At 45.2% G+C, this 20127-nt stretch overlaps 1 protein-coding gene across 5 annotated transcripts in view; it reads right to left on the bottom strand.

The window, feature by feature from the left end:
- LOC118374767 (copper-transporting ATPase 1-like) overlaps positions 1–20127 on the bottom strand; it is a 41326-nt gene that overhangs the window by 8058 nt on the left and 13141 nt on the right. For all 5 annotated transcript variants that reach the window (XR_008133115.1, XR_008133119.1, XR_008133120.1 and 2 more), the window contains exons 4-17: positions 18643–19395; positions 18061–18279; positions 17434–17597; positions 14169–14330; positions 13973–14049; positions 13613–13835; positions 12520–12753; positions 4347–4438; positions 3939–4066; positions 3695–3849; positions 3303–3437; positions 1618–1812; positions 1207–1389; positions 528–599 (exon numbers count right to left, since the gene is read on the bottom strand). Coding sequence is in view for 2 of the 5 variants with exons in the window: in XM_052516621.1 (XP_052372581.1) it covers positions 528–599; positions 1207–1389; positions 1618–1812; positions 3303–3437; positions 3695–3849; positions 3939–4066; positions 4347–4438; positions 12520–12753; positions 13613–13835; positions 13973–14049; positions 14169–14330; positions 17434–17597; positions 18061–18279; positions 18643–19395 (2792 nt within the window). In the remaining 3 variants the exon portion in view is untranslated. The remainder of the gene's footprint in view (positions 1–527; positions 600–1206; positions 1390–1617; positions 1813–3302; positions 3438–3694; positions 3850–3938; positions 4067–4346; positions 4439–12519; positions 12754–13612; positions 13836–13972; positions 14050–14168; positions 14331–17433; positions 17598–18060; positions 18280–18642; positions 19396–20127) is intronic.

The following is a 20127-nucleotide window of genomic DNA, read 5'->3' as shown; positions in this document are numbered from 1 at the left end:
TCTCTGTGTTACTGACCTAACACACACACACACACACCACGGTCCTCTCCTGACGGTCTCTGTGTTACTGACCTAACACACACACCACGGTCCTCTCCTGACGGTCTCTGTGTCTGTGTTACTGACCTAACACACACACACACACACACACACACACACACACACACACACACACACACACACGGTCCTCTCCTGACGGTCTCTGTGTTACTGACCTAACACACACACACAGGTTTAGTTATTACACAGCCGTCACGGTCCTCTCCTGACGGTCTCTGTGTTACTGACCTAACACACACACACACACAGGTTTAGTTATTACACAGCCGTCACGGTCCTCTCCTGACGGTCTCTGTGTTACTGACCTAACACACACACCACGGTCCTCTCCTGACGGTCTCTGTGTCTGTGTTACTGACCTAACACACACACCACGGTCCTCTCCTGATGGTCTCTGTGTTACTGACCTAACACACACACACACACACACACCACGGTCCTCTCCTGACGGTCTCTGTGTTACTGACCTGGCATCGTATTCCACAGCCTGGTACAGCCTGGAAGTCAGTACACGCACCAAGGGACTCTGTCCCCAGCTCCTAACACAGAGAGACAGATTAGTACACTTCATCTGGATCCACAATGACAGACAGGCACTTGGAATGATCCACTCACGAGGACTCACCCCAGTTTACAGTACTTGGTAACAGACTCACCCCCATTTACAGTACTTGGTAACAGACTCACCCCCATTTACAGTACTTGGTAACAGACTCACCCCCATTTACAGTACTTGGTAACAGACTCACCCCCATTTACAGTACTTGGTAACAGACTCAACCCCGTTTACAGTACTTGGTGATGACATCAGACCCACCTGTTTACAGTACTTGGTAACAGACTCACCTGTTTACAGTACTTGGTAACAGACACACCTGTTTACAGTACTTGGTAACAGACTCACCTGTTTACAGTACTTGGTAACAGACTCACCTGTTTACAGTACTTGGTAACAGACACACCTGTTTACAGTACTTGGTAACAGACACACCTGTTTACAGTACTTGGTAACAGACTCACCTGTTTACAGTACTTGGTAACAGACTCACCTGTTTACAGTACTTGGTAACAGACTCACCCCCATTTACAGTACTTGGTAACAGACTCAACCCCGTTTACAGTACTTGGTGATGACATCAGACACACCTGTTTACAGTACTTGGTAATGGCAGCTCCCAGCGGGTGTTCACTGTTGTTCTCTGCAGTCCCTACGATGGCCAGCAGACGGGAGCGAGGCATCCTGTTCCCCTCCACTACAATCTTCACCTGGATGACTTTAGGAGCTCCGTAGGTGATGGTACCCGTCTTATCAAACACCACTGTCTGGATCTGGAAAATATACCGTTTTTTTTGTAATGAGTGAGGAATAAGGGAAGCGACAGTATCGATCCTCAGACAATTTAATAACATACACCCAGTAACTGCAACAGTCGCAAACAATCAGATTCTGACTACAAACATGAGGCATAACATATCAAACCTAATGATTTTTTACTATCAATATGATATTATTAGTGATCGACTACGGTCTGATTGGTAGTGTGTTCCCCCCCTCACCTTGTGTGCCATCTCTAGTGGTTCCCCTCCCTTGATGAGGATACCGTTCTGAGCGCCCACCCCCGTGCCCACCATCACAGCTGTCGGGGTTGCCAGGCCTAGAGAGCAGGGGCAGGCGATACACAGCACCGTGATGGAGGCCTGGAAGGCAAACCTGATCACAGCTTCTGCCTTGGAGATGCTCTTATTATAGCCCTGTAGAGGGAGCCAGTGGAACAGGGGAACAGTCTGGTTTACATTTCAATAGTCTAATGTTGATTTCCTCTCCTTGATCAGCCTCCACTGTTTAAACAGGAAGTAGACAGGTGACAGCAGACTAGGGCTTTCCCATACTGCTCTCAAAGAGACAGAACTTAAATGAAAATGATGTAAATACCTGATTTAAGTGGAATGATTTAGCTAAATACACCCTCTGTAAAGGTTTTACATAGATATCTGTATAGTAAAGGCTTTAGATATATATCTGTACAGTAAAGGTTTTACACAGATATCAGTACAGTAAAGGTTTTACACAGATATCAGTACAGTAAAGGTTTTACACAGATATCAGTACAGTAAAAGCTTTACACAGATATCAGTACAGTAAAGGCTACTCATAGATATCTGTATAGTAAAGGCTACTCCTAGATATCTGTATAGTAAAGGTTTTACATAGATATCTGTATAGTAAAGGCTACTCATAGATATCTGTATAGTAAAGGCTACACATAGATATCTGTATAGTAAAGGCTACACATAGATATCTGTATAGTAAAGGCTACACATAGATATCTGTATAGTAAAGGTTTTACATAGATATCTGTATAGTAAAAGCTTTACATAGATATCTGTATAGTAAAGGCTACTCATAGATATCTGTATAGTAAAGGCTACACATAGATATCTGTATAGTAAAGGCTACTCATAGATATCTGTATAGTAAAGGCTACTCATAGATATCTGTATAGTAAAGGTTTTACATAGATATCTGTATAGTAAAGGCTTTACATAGATATCTGTATAGTAAAGGCTACTCATAGATATCTGTATAGTAAAGGCTTTACACAGATATCTGTACAGTAAAGGCTTTACACAGATATCTGTACAGTAAAAGCTTTACACAGATATCTGTACAGTAAAAGCTTTACACAGATATCTGTACAGTAAAAGCTTTACACAGATATCTGTACAGTAAAAGCTTTACACAGATATCTGTACAGTAAAAGCTTTACACAGATATCTGTACAGTAAAAGCTTTACACAGATATCTGTACAGTAAAAGCTTTACACAGATATCTGTACAGTAAAAGCTTTACACAGATATCTGTACAGTAAAAGCTTTACATAGATATCTGTATAGTAAAGGCTTTACATAGATATCTGTATAGTAAAAGCTTTACATAGATATCTGTATAGTAAAGGCTACACATAGATATCTGTATAGTAAAGGCTACACATAGATATCTGTATAGTAAAGGCTACACATAGATATCTGTATAGTAAAGGCTACACATAGATATCTGTATAGTAAAGGCTACACATAGATATCTGTATAGTAAAAGCTTTACACAGATATCTGTACAGTAAAAGCTTTACACAGATATCTGTACAGTAAAAGCTTTACATAGATATCTGTATAGTAAAGGTTTTACATAGATCTGTATAGTAAAAGCTTTACATAGATCTGTATAGTAAAGGCTACTCACAGGGAAGTATTTCTCCACCAGTGGAAAGTCGACAAAGCCAATGAGGATCCAGGCGAACAGAGTGAGGAGAGAAACCCCAACGATGAACGGGACAAAGTAGCCACTGATCTTATCTGCAAACTGCTGGATGGGAGCCTGCAGGGGAGAGGTCAGAGGTCATAAAGGTAAAAAGGTTAAAGCATAGGTCAGAGGTCACAGAGGTGAAGCTCTTCTAACTCAGAACTGAAAAATTCATTCTGAGACGAATCCTCCATGTGTTGCCTAAGGTCAGTTCTGTCAAAATTAAATAGACAAATATATATCAAATATCCCTTATATCCAACTCAAAGTCCAGGAAACAGAAAATCGTTTTACACAAAAATGAACATATTACCATCACCAACCAGCCTCACCTTAGATGTCTGAGCCTCCTCCACTAGTTTAACTATCTGAGACAGGGTTGTGTCCAGGCCTACGTGTGTAGCATTGACGAGCAGAGAGCCGTTCTGGTTGATAGAGCCAGCTATCACTGAGCTGCCTGGCTTCTTAGTTACCGGCATGGCCTCGCCTGGGACACAAAACGCACATCAGAGACGATTAGCTTTGAGATGCATCTTCTGCAGTATCCTCAGAGTTGATCTTCCCACTGTAACCCACCTGTGATGAGAGACTCGTCAGCCATGCTGTGTCCTTCGATGACCCTCCCATCTACGGGGAACTTCCCTCCAGGAACCACCCTGACCACGTCTCCTCTCTGGACCAGCTCAACATCTACCTGCTCCTCACTGACACGGACAGAGAGAAAGGCGTGTAGTCGGATGTATAATGCACTGGTTCTATGTCATGTCTCAAAAGAGTTCGCTGTTCAATGTTGGCCTGGGGTCAGTTCTGATTAAACATTGAAATGAAACTTTAAAAAAAAAAACACTTGAAATAGTGTCAAATATCTTACAGCCTTCCTTATCCAATTCCTAATCTCAGGGCCAGAAACGGTTTTGGTTATGACCAGAAAAACCCAGGCTATCCAATTCCAGGTCGAGAAACAGGAGCTCTTTAGGGAAGTACCTGAGTACAGACATGTCCGTGTTGAGAGTGACCACTGTGGCCTCGCTGGCCTGGAGGGACATCAGCTTGGATAGAGCCTCTGACGTCTTACTCTGGAGGAGAGAGACAGAGCAGGTCAGGAGTATATGGTTGTGTTAGCTACAGAGCAGGTCAGGAGTATATGGTTGTGTTAGCTACAGAGCAGGTCAGGAGTATATGGTTGTGTTAGCTACAGAGCAGGTCAGGAGTATATGGTTGTGTTAGCTACAGAGCAGGTCAGGAGTATATGGTTGTGTTAGCTACAGAGCAGGTCAGGAGTATATGGTTGTGTTAGCTACAGAGCAGGTCAGGAGTATATGGTTGTGTTAGCTACAGAGCAGGTCAGGAGTATATGGTTGTGTTAGCTACAGAGCAGGTCAGGAGTATATGGTTGTGTTAGCTACAGAGCGGGTCAGGAGTATATGGTTGTGTTAGCTACAGAGCGGGTCAGGAGTATATGGTTGTGTTAGCTGCAGAGCAGGTCAGGAGTATATGGTTGTGTTAGCTGCAGAGCGGGTCAGGAGTATATGGTTGTGTTAGCTGCAGAGCGGGTCAGGAGTATATGGTTGTGTTAGCTGCAGAGCGGGTCAGGAGTATATGGTTGTGTTAGCTGCAGAGCGGGTCAGGAGTATATGGTTGTGTTAGCTGCAGAGCGGGTCAGGAGTATATGGTTGTGTTAGCTGCAGAGCGGGTCAGGAGTATATGGTTGTGTTAGCTGCAGAGCGGGTCAGGAGTATATGGTTGTGTTAGCTACAGAGCGGGTCAGGAGTATATGGTTGTGTTAGCTACAGAGCGGGTCAGGAGTATATGGTTGTGTTAGCTACAGAGCAGGTCAGGAGTATATGGTTGTGTTAGCTACAGAGCGGGTCAGGAGTATATGGTTGTGTTAGCTGCAGAGCGGGTCAGGAGTATATGGTTGTGTTAGCTGCAGAGCGGGTCAGGAGTATATGGTTGTGTTAGCTACAGAGCGGGTCAGGAGTATATGGTTGTGTTAGCTACAGAGCAGGTCAGGAGTATATGGTTGTGTTAGCTACAGAGCAGGTCAGGAGTATATGGTTGTGTTAGCTACAGAGCGGGTCAGGAGTATATGGTTGTGTTAGCTACAGAGCGGGTCAGGAGTATATGGTTGGAGTATATGTTTGTGTTAGCTACAGAGCAGGTCAGGAGTATATGGTTGTGTTAGCGACAGAGCGGGTCAGGAGTATATGGTTGTGTTAGCTGCAGAGCGGGTCAGGAGTATATGGTTGTTAGCTACAGAGCGGGTCAGGAGTATATGGTTGTTAGCTACAGAGCGGGTCAGGAGTATATGGTTGTGTTAGCTGCAGAGCAGGTCAGGAGTATATGGTTGTGTTAGCTACAGAGCGGGTCAGGAGTATATGGTTGTGTTAGCTACAGAGCAGGTCAGGAGTATATGGTTGTGTTAGCTACAGAGCGGGTCAGGAGTATATGGTTGGAGTATATGGTTGTGTTAGCTACAGAGCAGGTCAGGAGTATATGGTTGTGTTAGCTACAGAGCAGGTCAGGAGTATATGGTTGTGTTAGCTACAGAGCGGGTCAGGAGTATATGGTTGGAGTATATGGTTGTGTTAGCTACAGAGCAGGTCAGGAGTATATGGTTGTGTTAGCTACAGAGCGGGTCAGGAGTATATGGTTGTGTTAGCTACAGAGCAGGTCAGGAGTATATGGTTGTGTTAGCTACAGAGCAGGTCAGGAGTATATGGTTGTTAGCTACAGAGCAGGTCAGGAGTATATGGTTGTGTTGGCTACAGAGCAGGTCAGGAGTATATGGTTGGAGTATATGGTTGTGTTGGCTACAGAGCGGGTCAGGAGTATATGGTTGTGTTAGCTACAGAGCAGGTCAGGAGTATATGGTTGTGTTAGCTACAGAGCAGGTCAGGAGTATATGGTTGGAGTATATGGTTGTGTTAGCTACAGAGCGGGTCAGGAGTATATGGTTGTGTTAGCTACAGAGCAGGTCAGGAGTATATGGTTGTGTTAGCTACAGAGCAGGTCAGGAGTATATGGTTGTGTTAGCTACAGAGCAGGTCAGGAGTATATGGTTGTTAGCTACAGAGCGGGTCAGGAGTATATGGTTGTGTTGGCTACAGAGCGGGTCAGGAGTATATGGTTGTGTTGGCTACAGAGCGGGTCAGGAGTATATGGTTGTGTTGGCTACAGAGCGGGTCAGGAGTATATGGTTGTGTTGGCTACAGAGCGGGTCAGGAGTATATGGTTGTGTTGGCTACAGAGCGGGTCAGGAGTATATGGTTGTGTTGGCTACAGAGCGGGTCAGGAGTATATGGTTGTGTTGGCTACAGAGCGGGTCAGGAGTATATGGTTGTGTTGGCTACAGAGCGGGTCAGGAGTATATGGTTGTGTTGGCTACAGAGCGGGTCAGGAGTATATGGTTGTGTTGGCTACAGAGCGGGTCAGGAGTATATGGTTGTGTTGGCTACAGAGCGGGTCAGGAGTATATGGTTGTGTTGGCTACAGAGCGGGTCAGGAGTATATGGTTGTGTTGGCTACAGAGCGGGTCAGGAGTATATGGTTGTGTTGGCTACAGAGCGGGTCAGGAGTATATGGTTGTGTTGGCTACAGAGCGGGTCAGGAGTATATGGTTGTGTTAGCTACAGAGCAGGTCAGGAGTATATGGTTGTGTTAGCTACAGAGCAGGTCAGGAGTATATGGTTGGAGTATATGGTTGTGTTAGCTACAGAGCGGGTCAGGAGTATATGGTTGGAGTATATGGTTGTGTTGGCTACAGAGCGGGTCAGGAGTATATGGTTGTGTTAGCTACAGAGCAGGTCAGGAGTATATGGTTGTGTTAGCTACAGAGCGGGTCAGGAGTATATGGTTGTGTTAGCTACAGAGCAGGTCAGGAGTATATGGTTGTGTTAGCTACAGAGCAGGTCAGGAGTATATGGTTGTGTTAGCTACAGAGCAGGTCAGGAGTATATGGTTGTGTTAGCTACAGAGCAGGTCAGGAGTATATGGTTGGAGTATATGGTTGTGTTAGCTACAGAGCAGGTCAGGAGTATATGGTTGTGTTAGCTACAGAGCGGGTCAGGAGTATATGGTTGTGTTAGCTACAGAGCAGGTCAGGAGTATATGGTTGTGTTAGCTACAGAGCGGGTCAGGAGTATATGGTTGTGTTAGCTACAGAGCAGGTCAGGAGTATATGGTTGTGTTAGCTGCAGAGCGGGTCAGGAGTATATGGTTGGAGTATATGGTTGTGTTAGCTACAGAGCGGGTCAGGAGTATATGGTTGGAGTATATGGTTGTGTTAGCTACAGAGCGGGTCAGGAGTATATGGTTGGAGTATATGGTTGTGTTAGCTACAGAGCGGGTCAGGAGTATATGGTTGGAGTATATGGTTGTGTTGGCTACAGAGCGGGTCAGGAGTATATGGTTGGAGTATATGGTTGTGTTAGCTACAGAGCGGGTCAGGAGTATATGGTTGGAGTATATGGTTGTGTTAGCTACAGAGCGGGTCAGGAGTATATGGTTGTGTTAGCTGCAGAGCGGGTCAGGAGTATATGGTTGTTAGCTGCAGAGCGGGTCAGGAGTATATGGTTGTTAGCTACAGAGCGGGTCAGGAGTATATGGTTGGAGTATATGGTTGTGTTGGCTACAGAGCGGGTCAGGAGTATATGGTTGTGTTAGCTACAGAGCGGGTCAGGAGTATATGGTTGTGTTAGCTACAGAGCAGGTCAGGAGTATATGGTTGTGTTAGCTACAGAGCAGGTCAGGAGTATATGGTTGTGTTAGCTACAGAGCAGGTCAGGAGTATATGGTTGTGTTAGCTACAGAGCAGGTCAGGAGTATATGGTTGTGTTAGCTACAGAGCAGGTCAGGAGTATATGGTTGTGTTAGCTACAGAGCGGGTCAGGAGTATATGGTTGTGTTAGCTACAGAGCGGGTCAGGAGTATATGGTTGTGTTAGCTACAGAGCAGGTCAGGAGTATATGGTTGTGTTAGCTACAGAGCGGGTCAGGAGTATATGGTTGGAGTATATGGTTGTGTTAGCTACAGAGCGGGTCAGGAGTATATGGTTGTGTTAGCTACAGAGCGGGTCAGGAGTATATGGTTGTGTTAGCTACAGAGCGGGTCAGGAGTATATGGTTGTGTTAGCTACAGAGCAGGTCAGGAGTATATGGTTGTGTTAGCTACAGAGCAGGTCAGGAGTATATGGTTGTGTTAGCTACAGAGCAGGTCAGGAGTATATGGTTGTGTTAGCTACAGAGCAGGTCAGGAGTATATGGTTGTGTTAGCTGCAGAGCAGGTCAGGAGTATATGGTTGTGTTAGCTGCAGAGCGGGTCAGGAGTATATGGTTGTTAGCTACAGAGCAGGTCAGGAGTATATGGTTGTGTTAGCTACAGAGCAGGTCAGGAGTATATGGTTGTGTTATCTACAGAGCAGGTCAGGAGTATATGGTTGTGTTAGCTACAGAGCGGGTCAGGAGTATATGGTTGGAGTATATGGTTGTGTTAGCTACAGAGCAGGTCAGGAGTATATGGTTGGAGTATATGGTTGTGTTAGCTACAGAGCGGGTCAGGAGTATATGGTTGGAGTATATGGTTGTGTTAGCTACAGAGCAGGTCAGGAGTATATGGTTGTGTTGGCTACAGAGCGGGTCAGGAGTATATGGTTGTGTTAGCTACAGAGCGGGTCAGGAGTATATGGTTGTGTTAGCTACAGAGCGGGTCAGGAGTATATGGTTGTGTTAGCTACAGAGCAGGTCAGGAGTATATGGTTGTGTTAGCTACAGAGCAGGTCAGGAGTATATGGTTGTGTTAGCTACAGAGCAGGTCAGGAGTATATGGTTGTGTTAGCTGCAGAGCGGGTCAGGAGTATATGGTTGTGTTAGCTACAGAGCGGGTCAGGAGTATATGGTTGGAGTATATGGTTGTGTTAGCTACAGAGCAGGTCAGGAGTATATGGTTGTGTTAGCTACAGAGCGGGTCAGGAGTATATGGTTGTGTTAGCTACAGAGCAGGTCAGGAGTATATGGTTGTGTTAGCTACAGAGCAGGTCAGGAGTATATGGTTGTGTTAGCTACAGAGCAGGTCAGGAGTATATGGTTGTGTTAGCTACAGAGCGGGTCAGGAGTATATGGTTGGAGTATATGGTTGTGTTAGCTACAGAGCGGGTCAGGAGTATATGGTTGGAGTATATGGTTGTGTTAGCTACAGAGCGGGTCAGGAGTATATGGTTGGAGTATATGGTTGTGTTAGCTACAGAGCGGGTCAGGAGTATATGGTTGGAGTATATGGTTGTGTTGGCTACAGAGCGGGTCAGGAGTATATGGTTGGAGTATATGGTTGTGTTAGCTACAGAGCGGGTCAGGAGTATATGGTTGGAGTATATGGTTGTGTTAGCTACAGAGCGGGTCAGGAGTATATGGTTGTGTTAGCTACAGAGCAGGTCAGGAGTATATGGTTGTGTTAGCTGCAGAGCGGGTCAGGAGTATATGGTTGTGTTAGCTACAGAGCGGGTCAGGAGTATATGGTTGGAGTATATGGTTGTGTTGGCTACAGAGCGGGTCAGGAGTATATGGTTGTGTTAGCTACAGAGCGGGTCAGGAGTATATGGTTGGAGTATATGGTTGTGTTGGCTACAGAGCGGGTCAGGAGTATATGGTTGTGTTGGCTACAGAGCGGGTCAGGAGTATATGGTTGTGTTGGCTACAGAGCGGGTCAGGAGTATATGGTTGTGTTAGCTACAGAGCAGGTCAGGAGTATATGGTTGTGTTAGCTACAGAGCAGGTCAGGAGTATATGGTTGTGTTAGCTACAGAGCAGGTCAGGAGTATATGGTTGTGTTAGCTACAGAGCAGGTCAGGAGTACATGGTTGTGTTAGCTACAGAGCAGGTCAGGAGTATATGGTTGTGTTAGCTACAGAGCGGGTCAGGAGTATATGGTTGTGTTAGCTACAGAGCAGGTCAGGAGTATATGGTTGTGTTAGCTACAGAGCGGGTCAGGAGTATATGTTTGTGTTAGCTACAGAGCAGGTCAGGAGTATATGGTTGTGTTAGCTACAGAGCGGGTCAGGAGTATATGGTTGGAGTATATGGTTGTGTTAGCTACAGAGCGGGTCAGGAGTATATGGTTGTGTTAGCTGCAGAGCGGGTCAGGAGTATATGGTTGTGTTAGCTACAGAGCAGGTCAGGAGTATATGGTTGTGTTAGCTGCAGAGCAGGTCAGGAGTATATGGTTGTGTTAGCTACAGAGCAGGTCAGGAGTATATGGTTGTGTTAGCTACAGAGCGGGTCAGGAGTATATGGTTGTGTTAGCTGCAGAGCAGGTCAGGAGTATATGGTTGTGTTAGCTGCAGAGCGGGTCAGGAGTATATGGTTGTTAGCTACAGAGCAGGTCAGGAGTATATGGTTGTGTTAGCTACAGAGCAGGTCAGGAGTATATGGTTGTGTTATCTACAGAGCAGGTCAGGAGTATATGGTTGTGTTAGCTACAGAGCGGGTCAGGAGTATATGGTTGGAGTATATGGTTGTGTTAGCTACAGAGCAGGTCAGGAGTATATGGTTGGAGTATATGGTTGTGTTAGCTACAGAGCGGGTCAGGAGTATATGGTTGGAGTATATGGTTGTGTTAGCTACAGAGCAGGTCAGGAGTATATGGTTGGAGTATATGGTTGTGTTAGCTACAGAGCAGGTCAGGAGTATATGGTTGTGTTAGCTACAGAGCGGGTCAGGAGTATATGGTTGTGTTAGCTGCAGAGCAGGTCAGGAGTATATGGTTGTGTTAGCTACAGAGCAGGTCAGGAGTATATGGTTGTGTTAGCTACAGAGCGGGTCAGGAGTATATGGTTGTGTTAGCTACAGAGCAGGTCAGGAGTATATGGTTGTGTTAGCTACAGAGCAGGTCAGGAGTATATGGTTGTGTTAGCTGCAGAGCGGGTCAGGAGTATATGGTTGTTAGCTACAGAGCAGGTCAGGAGTATATGGTTGTGTTAGCTACAGAGCAGGTCAGGAGTATATGGTTGTGTTATCTACAGAGCAGGTCAGGAGTATATGGTTGTGTTAGCTACAGAGCGGGTCAGGAGTATATGGTTGTGTTAGCTACAGAGCAGGTCAGGAGTATATGGTTGTGTTAGCTACAGAGCGGGTCAGGAGTATATGGTTGTGTTAGCTGCAGAGCAGGTAAGGAGTATATGGTTGTGTTAGCTACAGAGCAGGTCAGGAGTATATGGTTGTGTTAGCTACAGAGCAGGTCAGGAGTATATGGTTGTGTTAGCTGCAGAGCAGGTCAGGAGTATATGGTTGTGTTAGCTACAGAGCGGGTCAGGAGTATATGGTTGTGTTAGCTACAGAGCAGGTCAGGAGTATATGGTTGTGTTAGCTACAGAGCGGGTCAGGAGTATATGGTTGTGTTAGCTACAGAGCAGGTCAGGAGTATATGGTTGTGTTAGCTACAGAGCGGGTCAGGAGTATATGGTTGGAGTATATGGTTGTGTTAGCTACAGAGCAGGTCAGGAGTATATGGTTGTGTTAGCTACAGAGCAGGTCAGGAGTATATGGTTGTGTTAGCTACAGAGCGGGTCAGGAGTATATGGTTGTGTTAGCTGCAGAGCGGGTCAGGAGTATATGGTTGTGTTAGCTACAGAGCAGGTCAGGAGTATATGGTTGTGTTAGCTACAGAGCGGGTCAGGAGTATATGGTTGTGTTAGCTACAGAGCGGGTCAGGAGTATATGGTTGTGTTAGCTACAGAGCAGGTCAGGAGTATATGGTTGTGTTAGCTACAGAGCAGGTCAGGAGTATATGGTTGTGTTAGCTACAGAGCAGGTCAGGAGTATATGGTTGTGTTAGCTACAGAGCAGGTCAGGAGTATATGGTTGTGTTAGCTACAGAGCAGGTCAGGAGTATATGGTTGTGTTAGCTACAGAGCAGGTCAGGAGTATATGGTTGTGTTAGCTACAGAGCAGGTCAGGAGTATATGGTTGTGTTAGCTACAGAGCAGGTCAGGAGTATATGGTTGTGTTAGCTACAGAGCGGGTCAGGAGTATATGGTTGTGTTAGCTACAGAGCAGGTCAGGAGTATATGGTTGTGTTGGCCGTCATTGTAAATAACAATTTGTTTTTAATTGACTTGCCTAGTATAAATAAAAGGTTAAATAAAGAGATATATAGGTTCAGTAACCTTGGCGATCTGCTCCAGCCAGCGCCCCAGGGAGATGAAGACAAAGAGCATGGGGGGCGTGTCAAAGAAGGTGATGGGGTTGACCTTTGCCCTCTCTATCATGGCGACCATGAGGATGACCACGGAGTAGGTGAAGGCTATGGAAGTGGCCAGCACGATGAGCACGTCCATGTTGGCTGTTTTGTGTTTCAGGGCCTTGTAGGCTTGGGTGTAGAAGTAGCGGCCACCAATAAACTAAAGACAAGAAAGTTACATCTTAATTTTTTTTTTTTTTAAACATTAAATAAATAAAAATAAATGTAAAAAAAAAAAAGAAAATCAGGAAAAATACTCATTTCAGGTTTGATTAGGAAATTACTTCCACACTTGAGTCACAAATTGTGATTTATTTAATTAAGTATTGCGTTATTTAGAAAGATACACGAGATTACCAAAAGTATGTGGACACCTGGTAGTCGAATACTTCATTCCAAAATCATGGGTATTAATATTGCGTTGGTCTCCCCTTTGCTGCTATAACAGCCTCCACTCTTCTGGGAAGGATTTCCACTAGATGTTGGAACATCGTGGCAGTGAATTGCTTCCATTCAGCCACAAGAGCATTAGTGAGGTCGGGCACAGATGTTGGGCGATTAGGCCTGGCTCGTAGTCAGCGTTCCAATTCATCCCAAAGGTGTTTGATGGGGTTGAGGTCAGGGCTCTGTGAAGGCCATTCAAGTTCTTCCACACCGATCTCAACAAACCATTTCTGTAAGGACCTCGCTTTGTGCACTGGGGCATTGTCATGCTGAAACAGGACAGGGCCTTCCCCAAACTGTTGCCACAAAGTTGGAAGCACAGAATCATCTAGAATGTCATTGTATGCTGTAGCATTAAGATTTCCCTTCACTGGAACTAAGGGGCCTAGCCTGAAACATGAAAAACAGCCCCCTCCCTCCCTGTCTATACGCCCCAAATGACTATTCCCTCCCTCCCTCCCCATCTATCCCTCCCTCCCCATCCCTCCATCTATCTATCCCTCCCTCCCCATCCCTCCATCTATCTATCCCTCCCTCCCCATCCCTCCATCTATCCCTCCTTCTTTTTCTCCTACCTGTACAGGGACACAGAAGAGGAATGAGATCAGGTTCATGATGGAGAGGCCTGGAAGCAGCTGTCTCTCCAGGAACATGGTGGAGTGGTAGTGTTCCCGGTCCTGTGCGGTGGCGTTGTGCTGGTGAGACGTGCTGATCTGGTGATCTACTATGATCATGTAGGTCATCATCCCCATGACTGGGACGCAGAAGAACAGGCTGACCAGGAACGACTTCCTCCATCTGGGAGAAGAGAGAGAGGAGGTGGTACGGAGATGGAGACAGACGAGTAATCTCGTCTACATAGCCAGTGAGGAAAAAACCCAAGCAGCTGAACTACTGCCGCCTGTTATCCCACACATCCCATTCCCTTCCATTACTGTGTGATCTCGCTGCTGTGGTCCAGGTGACTGCCGGTACGATCCCGCTTCACCAGAGATGCCTCGAAGCCCAGGTTCTGATAAACAGACAAAATGAATGAATAAAATGTAACCCTTTATTTTACTAGGTAAAGAAACTGTTATTACATTGTCATGAAGGGCAGAGGAGAGGGGTTGGATGACCCAGTTGAAGTACCTCTATGAGTTTGATGACATCTCTCGGTCCAGTCACCTCCGGGTCGTACTTGATGTGGGCTTTGTTGGTTGCCAGGGCAACGGAGGCGTAGACGATACCGTTCTCTTTCATCAGGCTGGACTCTATTTTGTGAACGCAGGAGGCACAGGTCATTCCCCTGACCTGGAGAGAGGTGGAGAGGAGAATGTACTGTTGAAAAGGGGACATCTAGCAGGGGTGTGGCACAGAGACAATCTGGGATTATTCAAGAGGGAACAGAGGCCGTGGAAATATCACTAGCCTTATAAAACATCATGATTGTGAGATTCATCCAAAACACACCATTATGGTGTGGTGATGAGAATCAGAACACCAAATCACACCATTATGGTGTGGTGATGAGAATTAGAACACCATTATGGTGTGGTGATGAGAATTAGAACACCATTATGGTGTGGTGATGAGAATTAGAACACCAAATCACACCATTATGGTGTGGTGATGAGAATTAGAACACCAAATCACACCATAATGAGAATCAGAACATGGTGTGGTGATGAGAATCAGAACACCATTATGGTGTGGTGATGAGAATCAGAACACCATTATGGTGTGGTGATGAGAATCAGAACACCATTATGGTGTGGTGATGAGAATCAGAACACCATTATGGTGTGGTGATGAGAATCAGAACACCATTATGGTGTGGTGATGAGAATCAGAACACCATTATGGTGTGGTGATGAGAATCAGAACACCATTATGGTGTGGTGATGAGAATCAGAACACCATTATGGTGTGGTGATGAGAATCAGAACACCATTATGGTGTGGTGATGAGAATCAGAACACCAAATCACACCATTACGGTGTGTTGATGAGAATCAGAACACCATTATGGTGTGGTGATGAGAATCAGAACACCAAATCACATCATTACGGTGTGTTAATGAGAATCAGAACACCATTATGGTGTGGTGATGAGAATCAGAACACCAAATCACATCATTACGGTGTGTTAATGAGAATCAGAACACCAAATCACATCATTACGGTGTGTTAATGAGAATCAGAACACCATTATGGTGTGGTGATGAGAATCAGAACACCATTATGGTGTGGTGATGAGAATCAGAACACCCACATCATTACGGTGTGTTAATGAGAATCAGAACACCATGGTGTGGTGATGAGAATCAGAACACCATTATGGTGTGGTGATGAGAATCAGAACACCATTATGGTGTGGTGATGAGAATCAGAACACCATTATAGTGTGGTGATGAGAATCAGAACACCATTATGGTGTGGTGATGAGAATCAGAACACCATTATGGTGTGGTGATGAGAATCAGAACACCAAATTACGGTGTGGTGATGAGAATCAGAACACCATTATAGTGTGGTGATGAGAATCAGAACACCATTATGGTGTGGTGATGAGAATCAGAACACCATTATGGTGTGGTGATGAGAATCAGAACACCATTATGGTGTGTTAATGAGAATCAGAACACCATTATGGTGTGTTAATGAGAATCAGAACACCATTATGGTGTGGTGATGAGAATCAGAACACCATTATAGTGTGGTGATGAGAATCAGAACACCATTATGGTGTGGTGATGAGAATCAGAACACCATTATGGTGTGGTGATGAGAATCAGAACACCATTATAGTGTGGTGATGAGAATCAGAACACCATTATGGTGTGGTGAAATCAGAACACATATGGTGTTATGAGGTGTGTGATGAGAATCAGAACACCATTATGGTGTGGTGATGAGAATCAGAACACCATTATGGTGTGGTGATGAGAATCAGAACACCATTATGGTGTGGTGATGAGAATCAGAACAACAAACACATCATTACGGTGTGTTAATGAAATCAGAACACCATTATGGTGGTGTGGAATCAGAACAAATTACATCATTACGGTGTGTTGAGAATGAGATGAGAATCAGAACACCATTATGGTGTGGTGATGAGAATCAGAGAATCAGAACACCATTATGGTGTGGTGATGAGAATCAGAACAACAAATCACATCATTACGGTGTGTTAATGAGAATCAGAACAACAAATTACATCATTAAGGTGTGTTAATGAGAATCAGAACAACAAATTACATCATTAAGGTGTGTTAATGAGAATCAGAACACCATTATGGTGTGGTGATGAGAATCAGAACAACAAATCACATCATTACGGTGTGTTAATGAGAATCAGAACACCATTATGGTGTGGTGATGAGAATCAGAACAACAAATTACATCATTACGGTGTGTTAATGAGAATCAGAACACCATTAATGAGAACACCATTATGGTGTGGTGATGAGAATCAGAACACCATTATGGTGTGGTGATGAGAATCAGAACACCATTATGGTGTGGTGATGAGAATCAGAACACCATTACGGTGTGGTGATGAGAATCAGAACACCATTATGGTGTGGTGATGAGAATCAGAACACCATTAAGGTGTGTTAATGAGAATCAGAACACCATTATGGTGTGGTGATGAGAATCAGAACACCAAATTCATTACGGTGTGTTGATGAAATCAGAACACCACATCATTGGTGTGTTAATGAGAATCAGAACACCATTATGGTGTGGTGATGAGAATCAGAACACCAAATCACATCATTACGGTGTGTTAATGAGAATCAGAACACCATTATGGTGTGGTGATGAGAATCATTAAGGTGTGGTGATGAGAATCAGAACACCAAATCACATCATTACGGTGTGTTAATGAGAATCAGAACACCATTATGGTGTGGTGATGAGAATCAGAACACCAAATTATGGTTACGGTGTGTTAATGAGAATCAGAACACCAAATCAGAACACCAAATCACATCATTACGGTGTGTTAATGAGAATCAGAACACCATTATGGTGTGGTGATGAGAATCAGAACACCAAATCACATCATTACGGTGTGTTAATGAGAATCAGAACACCATCACATGGTGTGGTGATGAGAATCAGAACAACAAATTACATCATTACGGTGTGTTAATGAGAATCAGAACACCATTATGGTGTGGTGATGAGAATCAGAACAACAAATCACATCACGGTGTGTTAATGAGAATCAGAACACCATTACGGTGTGTTAATGAGAATCAGAACACCATTATGGTGTGTTAATGAGAATCAGAACACCAAATCACATCATTACGGTGTGTTAATGAGAATCAGAACACCATTATGGTGTGGTGATGAGAATCAGAACACCATTATGGTGTGGTGATGAGAATCAGAACACTCACCACAAGTTCCAGGCTTCCATCAGAACCCTCATAGTTCTCCATGACAGAAGCAGTGAAGCCCAACTCTCTGACATACTCTGCTATCTTCAGAGGGTCCATCACCTCAGGGTTATAACGGACCTCAGCCTTACTAGCCATCAGGGCCACCAGCACAGAGTAGATACCTGCACAGAGGAACGCAGGACAATGTTAAGACTAATGCAACATAGCCATTTTAAATCACTTTCCTATCGAACTGATACATGAGTTTGATGCTTAAGGGAGACAACAGTAAATATACAAGTGATTCATGCCTTTACTAAAGGCCTGGGGTTTCCTGGCCAGGTAGAAGTCCACAGCCTTCATAACACCCTACACGTTCCTCCCATGTTACTTAAAACCTGCCATCGGAAATCTTAAACTGACACCATTTATGATACTTTTCCGTACCAGATACGACAGCTAGCTTCTGTAAAGAACAGGCTCTATGTCAGTGGTCCTAATAGATCTACACTATAGTTCCCATCAGTAGTCAGTATCGGGTTGTGTTAATTACCAAAGAAAATTGACTGAAACAGGGAGTAAATCATTGCAAAAAAAATAATATTATAATAATTGCATGCCCTAATGAACATAATCTCCTCTCACCGTGTTCATTCTTCAGGTTCCTCTCGATGTTGGCCACACAGGATGCACAGGTCATTCCACCAATCTGGATGAAGCATTTAGCGAGGGTGTTTGGGGCCCCCTTAACACACTGTGCAGCGCCCCTCTCTGGGTCGCTGTCCAGCTCCTTCTCCTTGACAGGGGCGGGGGAAGGGGGTGAGGGGGGACTGATAACTGGGACGGTCAACAGGGAGTTGGTTTCTAAAAAAGGACAATATAGCAACAATGAGTTTCCATTTCACATCAGTTTCTCATTCTGCTTTCTATGGCTGTTTTTCAGCTACTGTTCTGGGAAGTTTACATGAGTTACAAAATAGACACAGATTCATTTGTTTTGCTTCACAGCACAGCCTTTAGGTTAGAGATATAATTAGGTGTAGGGTTGCACATGTCCAGAAACTTCCCCAAAGACAGAAATTCCTGTTGTATGATTCCCAGAATAAGGAGAGGGGGAATCCTCCCAACCAGGATCTCTGAAAAACCTGGGAACGTACGGAACGTTTGCTGAATTTTGAAACCCTAGTTAGGAGGATAAAAAATAATACAAAACGCCCATCAACTCACCAGGCAGGAAGGCATCAAATCCCATGTCCTCTATGGCCTCTCTGAGCTCCTCTGGTTGGGTGAGGAGAGGGTCGTACTCAAACGCCCCTCTGTGATTGGCCAGCGACACTTTGGCTGACCGCACCCCTTTCCTCTGAGAAAGCATCCCCTCGATGGACTGAACACAGAACCCACAGGTCATCCCCTCGATATGGATTAAGGCCGTGGCCGTCAGAGGCTGGCTGTAGCAGGGCTGGGTGGAGGAGAGGCCGGCCTGGGACGATGGTGGTGGTGTGGTGGATGTAGGGCTAACACCTCCCGAAGTAGAGCTCCAGGGTTGGGTTTTAAACGTCCCTGGTGGCAGGGACTCGATGGCTTGTTGTAGCCCAGACACAGTCACTCTCCCTGGGTCGTAGTGGATGGAGGCGCACTCGCTCTCCAACAATACCTCTATGGAGGTCACCCCAGCCAGCTTGGAGATGTTATCCTGGATATTAACCACACAGGAGCGGCAGTGCATGCCTGTCACCCTGAGGGTAGTCTGGGCCGAGTCTGTGGACACCTCAGAATCCTCGGTGGAACATTCCACTGGCGGTGGGGGGGATAGGGCAGCGCTTAGCAACCGCTCCATCTCGCTGACGGACAGCTGCAGGGGGCGGGGCTTGGACTTGGGTGTGGCTTTGAAGCCTGCCTTGGCGATCTGGGCGATGATGTCGTCGATAGTGATGAGGTACGGCAGGTAGAGAACAGTGGCCTCCTGGGAGTCTAGAACCACTGGCGGAGAACACAAGGGAAACATTCAGAAATTATCATCTCCAGGAATCCAAAAGTATCACTGTGTTGAGGACAGAAAAACAGGAGATTGAGGGTTTTTCCAGATTATTCCTGACCCTGAAATGCAAGTTAACATTAAGTGAGAATAGACTACTACAACTTCCCAAAAATGTTGGGCCTGCCTGATGACATCACCAGCTGGTAAATGATACTTTAAATTATATAAAAACACAACATGCAACAATTGCTAAGATTTTACTGAGTTACAGTTCATAGAAGGAAATCAGTCAATGTTAAAGTAAATTCATTAATCTATGGACTCCACATGACTGGGCAGGGGCGCAGCCCTGGGTGGGCTTGGGCCCACCCACTTTGGAGGCTGGCCCAGCCAATCAGAATGAGTACCCCCCCCCCAAAAAAAACTATTTATTACAGACAGAAATACTCCTCAGCACCCCCTCAGATGATCCCGCAGGGGAAGAAGCCGGATGTGGAGGTCCCGGGCTGCCGTGGTTACACGTGGTCTGCGGTTGTGAGGCCGGTTAGCGTACTGACACATTCTGTAAATTGACGGTGGCGGCGGCTTATGAAATAAACACTAAATACCATGGCAACAGCTCTGGTGGACATTCCTGCAGTCAACATGCTAATTGCTGCTCCCTAAAAACATGAGACGTGTGTGGCATTGTGTTTCTTTTATTTCAGCTCATGAAACATGTTGAGTTTATATTT

Source organism: Oncorhynchus keta, chromosome 4, assembly GCF_023373465.1.
Source record: "Oncorhynchus keta strain PuntledgeMale-10-30-2019 chromosome 4, Oket_V2, whole genome shotgun sequence".
Taxonomy (NCBI): Eukaryota; Metazoa; Chordata; class Actinopteri; order Salmoniformes; family Salmonidae; genus Oncorhynchus; species Oncorhynchus keta.
The sequence above is the reverse complement of the archived record's forward strand: the minus strand, read 5'-3'. Positions and strand labels throughout refer to the sequence as shown.